The sequence below is a fragment of the Lissotriton helveticus genome, chromosome 3_1 (genome assembly GCF_964261635.1).
Source record: "Lissotriton helveticus chromosome 3_1, aLisHel1.1, whole genome shotgun sequence".
In the NCBI taxonomy this organism is placed as follows: Eukaryota; Metazoa; Chordata; class Amphibia; order Caudata; family Salamandridae; genus Lissotriton; species Lissotriton helveticus.
Window position 1 is genome coordinate 991,557,599 of NC_136061.1, and position 6,728 is coordinate 991,564,326.

General features: G+C 46.1%; 1 protein-coding gene across 1 annotated transcript in view; it reads right to left on the minus strand.

Annotated features, from left to right (window-relative positions):
- ITGA4 (integrin subunit alpha 4) overlaps nt 1-4,617 on the minus strand; it is a 628,337-nt gene extending 623,720 nt beyond the window's left edge. Inside the window, exons 1-2 of the mRNA XM_078681473.1 lie at nt 4,135-4,617; nt 3,647-3,768 (exon numbers count right to left, since the gene is read on the minus strand). Coding sequence (XP_078537599.1) covers nt 3,647-3,768; nt 4,135-4,301 — 289 coding nt within the window. The 5' untranslated portion in view covers nt 4,302-4,617. The remainder of the gene's footprint in view (nt 1-3,646; nt 3,769-4,134) is intronic.
- Nucleotides 4,618-6,728: the final 2,111 nt, after the last annotated feature.

Genomic DNA, 6,728 nt, shown 5'->3' on the forward strand with positions numbered 1-6,728 from the left:
GCAGAGGAAGTAGGCTCCGATTTGGTTTTCGGAGCAAGTCTCATTAATCATTAAATAAGTACACAGTATATGTTCAGGTATGACCACAAGGGAAACACAAGCATAGTTAGAGAATGTAGATAACACACCTCACAGACCAATAATTTCGTACCACTGACAGCAACCTCACTCCTCACAGACCAGCAGTCAAACACTACCAAAAGTACTCCCATACTCCCCACAAACTAACAACAAAGCTAACAGGACTGGCTGATAACTGAATCTACCTAGTGATTGATAGTATTGTTTTTGTGTATGATATTTTGGATGGGCAAGTGGGTAAAGGCAAAATGAGTCATTGGGAGGATGATAGTGAGTGCAAGGGTGATTGATTGGGTGCATGGACGGATTGCTGAGTAAGTGCATCGAGGGAAGCATCCAACACTTTCTGTTAAAAGTCAGACCTATTTTTTTTTTATACTGAGTTTTATATGGTGCGAACTTGACCCAAAGATATCGGGTATCTGAGCGCTTTACACGAGCACCCGTTGCATTACATGAGGACTCATTCATTTTTGTTAGGCTTGGGGAGATTAAGTGATTTGCCCAGAATCACAGGATGTTGCTCGTCCTTAATGAGACACGAACCCGGTTCCCCAGATTAAAGGTCGACCGCCTAGCCCTTACGCCAACTCCTCTCCCTACTGCCCTACTGACTTTCTTTTGTTTGCATTCAGGTAATTGTGTTACTATACTTATAATGTGAATAAGAGGACTGCAATCGCCAGGGTGCCTGGAAACTAACATCCTGTGCAGACTATTACCCAGCTGGGCCTCGTACATTTTAGGAGTCCTTGGTAAAAAGCCCCTGTGGGTGAGATTTTTCCTCGTGAGTCTTGTCGGGAGAGCTGTAGCTTGAGTCTATGGCTGAACAATGACAAGGGTTTACGTCAGAACCCACACTCGACTAAGGAAACATGTGTCATGGAAATGCATGAGTCCAGCTGGGCTGAAGCCTTGTAGGGCCGTTCCTTTCATTATGTTTTCCAAGTCACAGGAAGGAGCATGAATAGCGTACAAAGGATTACAGGAAACCATTGATAGTCCCTTAAAAAGGCAGTTTGTTATACACCAAGCTTGTGTTTTGCAAAATCTCTACCAAGAAACACATTTGTGTCCCTTTGTTGCTATTGAGCAATAGTAAATTGTAAAGCATTGTATCAGACATGCTGGACAGCACAGGACCGTTGTGGTTGGGAGAGGTATCTGGGTGCTTCCTAAAGAGAAAAATATGAAGACACTGCAAACTTTACAGAGGAAGGACACAGTACTTTAGCATCTGCTCAGCCTCACTGCAATCAAGTGGGAATGACTAATAAAATACTAAGGCCCTTATTATGCCTGGAATAGATGATCCCGACCCCTCTGAAAATCCCTATTGGAGCAGGGATCAGAATGAGGAGCTGTATGGACTTTACTGCACCCGGTAATTACGGCTGCAATGAAGTCTTGATCATACCATAAATTTCGGCAGGTCAAAAGTGCCAGAATTTCATGGAGAAAAAAGATCAGTTAATTACTGTGACAGTAAGGTAATTACTGTGACTGTCGGATTTTGGTTCCATATGTATCAAAAGCCACATGTTATTACCCATTAATGGAAGTAAACTCACAATTGGTGCTATTTATCACAACCGATAAATTCTTAACCTTGAGGTGTTGTACTGATACTGACTTGCTCCGGTTCACTCATTATCAGGCCCCAAGTGGGGGAAGAGGCAGGGAGCTGATATCATCATGTGAGGCAGGAGTGACAGTTGCCACATAATCCATAATCTCATAATTTGTGGATTTAAACAAAAAAACATTGTTTCCACTTTAACAGATCAAAAGTGGCTGGAAAGAAAAAAAGAGCATCACACGCGGTTATACCTATGGCAGACCCTTTGCCAAAGTTAAGTTTTCAACTTGTAGTTGGTGATTGCTGGGTCCAGGTGTTAAACTGGTTCTTTTGAGGTGACCCTTTCAAAGATAGTAAAAGAAGGATGAAGCACTCTGCCTGGCATACCAGCACACAATTAGCCTGATGCATTGTGGTAAATGCAGTGCATGATAACACTCACTTCAGTCGTTGTCCTAAACCTGTGAAGACTGAGCAGCGTTGCCAGGATCCCAAAATGTCACTTGTTCTTCTCTACTCAAGACCAACAACAGTCCTGAAACAAGAGTAAAGATGCATAGCACTGGCTACACCAACAATGATGAACACAAAAGACTTTCAACAACGCATCTCGGCTAATTGTTTGCTGGAATGCCAGGCAGTGTTCTCTCCTCCTTTTGCGATTGGCTCCTTTCCCAGACAGTGGTAAAGTGTTAAATGTCAAACAATGAAATAATAACTCGGCTACAGAATGTACCACATTGTGCCACATAGTTGTCTTTGCTTGCTTCATAATTTAGTTAATTCTGCATAGTTTGAGCCTCCATTACTCCTTCATTCCAGTGGTCCCACTTGCAACTCCGCAGTTTCAAAGATGTCATGTCATGGTGAGAGCGACTTTCAGAGTAAACAGTATTTAGAAAGTCGGGACTTGCAGTTTCACTATCCCAAATTATTATAAAGCAACAGTTTCCAGCGTGATTGGTGCTCAAAGCACACGGATCACTGACAGTCACCCAACTGGCTAGGCAATTTGCAGCCATGCATTTACAATTGGGCGAATAAAACTACAAGGAGCAGGGTAACGTATTTCTTCTTTGAGCTCCGCCCTTAAAGCAGCAGTTAATTCAATGCAAGCTGATCACTGTTTGACTCTTTCTGAAAATAAGCTGGGGATTTACAACGTCCCCTTAATATTCGCCAGAAAAACAAAGTAAGTTCCCCTGCCGCACATGGGACAATTTATGATGAGTTCATAAGGGGCAGTGACATATCGCAAAATGACGTGTGCCCCGGCAGAATACGATGAAGGGGCTTTAGGGCTGAATGGGACCCCACTGCACCGCAGGGACCTGCGTAACGCCCCTGGAGGCGGGTGGGGGCTGATGCCACAAACTCTGTCCTCGCGCTGCACGCTCAATGTGTTCTTCATCATGCCACACAGCAAGGCAGGCTCCGCCCCCCGGCTGCGGAGGGCGCACGCTGGTAACCAGGTGGTAGCGATTATACAAACGAACGTGGGACTTCGCTTGAGGGAAGCGAAACCTGGAGGAGTGAACGACGTCCTAGAAAGGCAACTGCCACGATGGGTGAATGCGGCAGCAGCATCACCTCGCTGCTCGAGTGTGCTTCCACGCTGCTACGCCAAAAATACGTGCATCGCACGGTTCTTCCATTTTTTTCATCTATCACCATAAATATTTTGTTTGCCTGCATTATTTTCATAGTTACTATTCAAATGTTAAACCTAAGCAAAAGCGCAGGGACTAAAATATACAGAATGCCCCCCCCTCCAAAAAAAGTGTGGGAGCACTGTCAAACTTTTTAAAAAGTGTGCACAGAAGAAAATGCCCCGAGTATTAATCTGAGACTTTGGTCAATTGTTTTCACCAAGTGCACTTTCGTCCAACCGTTTGGCGCTACTCTATAGGATTAATCAGATTATGCTACAGGTAAAAAGTGCATAGGTGTTTTGTTGTGCATCCCCTGCCCCCGATCAGGACTCACCAAGCACCAGCTGATCACAGGTCCCGCCGGGGTTGTTCCCGATCCTGCACCTCATAATGGACCCAGGATTCACCACAGACTGGTTCGCGATCCAATTGGAATTGGGAGCTCCGACCACGAGCCTGGGAAACGGAAGAGAGCGATTAACAACCATCCCGTGCGGGCCGGACTCCCCTTCAAGGAAGAGGCTGCAGACCATGCGGGTTGATTCAGAAAACACAAATAAAGCCAGGCAGAAGACATCTAGCTAAATTGATGGAAGAACAAGCTACCCATGTTCAAGCAGCAATAGCTTGAATGTCCTGTGTTAGTTTCTCCTTTGAAAAACTCGCATCAAAGTTTTACCATCAAATGTCGGTATTCTGGGAAGCTATGTGTTTTTTTTATTGTGTGTGATGTCCTACATGCAGAACAGCAATACATCGTTATGTTGAAAGTGCACCGTGTACGCCTGAATTCAACTTTCTTTAGGTGGTTCTTAAACTTACCAAAAATTATCCGCATAGCTGTGCAACAGTACCGAATATCCGAACAACGTGCCGTTCTGTCCCATGAAGACTTTGGGGTGCGTCACGTCTATGTTGTAAGCCCCGGAGTTCGCGCTCAGGCAGCCCAGGAGCAGCACACTCGAAAGGAGACCCCCTTTCAGCTCCATCGTTCACCTCTCCCAGGCCAGCCAATCGGATTCCAAGATACCTGGCCGTAGATTGAAAGGACGGTGAAGCGAGCGCGCCACCCGTAAATAGTAACGTTGATGAAGCGCGCGCGCTCTCGGACCGGCTCAGGGGTAAGCGGACAGGCACTCGCTCGCGCTTCCAGAACGAGCTGTGGGATTGTAGCTTTGGAAGACGTCAAGCCCTGGTTTGGGGAGCCCTCCTGCTGTAGAATGAAGGCTTTACCCTGGTAGTGTGAAGAGGGTTGCCCCGCTAGTCTGTTCTCTCACTCATATGCTATTGGCTGTTGGGTCACTCAGCCCAATTTCGAAAAGCCGCGCCTCTCTCTGCAGACTCTTTTCTGCCAGCCTTCCTCCTTTACTGTCGACCCGCCCCGCGCTCCCCGCAAAGGATGCACACCCTTCCTCAAACTGCAGTGAAAAGAATGCAAACCAAACAAGAGAGCAGTGTAAAATGTCTCAGTTATAAAGGAAGACCCGACTTCAGAAACGCCTGGCATATATTTTAAGGGTGTTTTTTTGTATTTTTTATATAGCGCGAACTTGGCCCAAAAGCGTCAGAGCGCATTACAGGAACCAGATTACGTAATTCTACAAACGATTTTCAGAGATTCACATAATATTTAGGCCATGCTGCTCTTAAAATCGGAAACTCTGGCTGTTAGGCCACATCTCCCCAAAATGTATTGTTGCACTTCATATTGTTAGAAATGTAACCTTTCTGTAGGGCCACCTGGATTTTTTGCTGACTCTTATTTCTTCTGACTAAAGAGCCCTGTGCGCTTCCACCCGTAGCCCTTCTGTTATCTGACGTGACTAACACGCATACTCTTCTTGACACTCCTGTATATTGTGGGTGGGTGGCAAATTTCTCTGCTGCTGGCCACTAAAAGGGGAAGATTCAGGTGGCAAGCCCTCCTAAATACCCCTGCAAACCCTTTCCTTCGCAAAAACAATCTTGCCTATGTAGGTGCTAGGCAGCAATTTGTGCACCAATGCAAGGGCAAAGGGCAGGAGTTCGTTTCCCAGCCAATGCACCCCTATGTGAATTGATGAGATTCAGTCCATAAGTTGTAAAACCAATAGGTCAGTTAAGAGGTCCCCTTTTTTCAGTGTTTGGTACTTTACTCCCACCTCTAGACCTAAAATGAATTTCTGGGAGTACCCTTGCCTATATTTCAAAGGGCAGGAATGCACCATATTTCACATTGGGGTAGAGCAGCACTGAAAGAAGACTTGTGGCGCTGCCCTCTGCCAATTCCTCATGAATGAGGATCTTTGTTTTTAGCTACACCTTTGACCACGCTCACTGAACTTTGGTTTGATAAACACTGTTTAATATAATTTCCCCATTGTAAAATAGATTTGCTGTGGGAATTGTGGCATTTATGGTTGTTAATAGTTGCCGATGATGAGTACCAGGTTCTAGAATTTTTTTGTCACAAGGGGGTCCGTACGGCAAATTTCTTTTGACAAGGTGGTCTCGGCATCAAAACGTTTGAAGACCTCTGTCCTAGAAGGCTTCCGTTGCTGAATGTAAATAAACTCCACACCACTCACACCTGGGGATTATCTCAGACTAAAGTATGTCGTAGGCAAACAGGTCCTCAGCTAGTCTAATCAATGTTGCCCTCATGTCATGGAACAGTTTGCCACTGCCCAGTGTAGTGCGGTTGTGGCTGCACCAATCCTAAAAGTGTGCTGAGTAGGCCCCATCCTTGGAACCCACATTTTGTATGGCTTCAGCCAGGACTCTTGCAAAACTGAAACATGGCAAGTTGTGTGCCATCTGAGTAAATGAGAAAGAAGTCTGTCGTGCACAGGCGTACTCTGGTGCATAGCTGCTCTATTGTGACTGGGCAGTGCTTGCTCCCCTCTAGGGTATGTAGGGGGATGGGAGTGCCCCTTCCTGCTTGGTCTGTCTTTGAGGTCCACACTCCGACTTGCAGCTAGTTGCCCCTTACTTCCACATGGCTGTCAGGGCCTTCATAGATGTGTGTCCCCTTTACAGCAAGCACGAAACTTACTGCATCTGAAGATGTCAAAAATGCCAGTGCGAATGCTGACCTGAATAGTGTTTCTTCATATCTGGCAGTGCATGTGTTATATGGCGCGTCAAACACCTTCCTCAAAGTCCTACATTCTATTGGTAACCTGCTGTCTGCTGCCTTGAGCACATCCTGCGCCCACCTTTCAGGGCGACCCTTATGGGGAAACTGGTAATAGGGTCTGCTTGCTCCACCAGCTTGGTGAAGTAGGCTATGGCTGCCACATGCCTGTACACCCGGGCATGGGATTTCTTGTTGTCCTTTGCCCGTAGTACAAATTGTTGTACCCTTGCTCCCAACTGCACCGGATTTGCCATAGCCTGACTAGCCATTGCAGAGAGGAAGTTGGGGAAGCATTTCC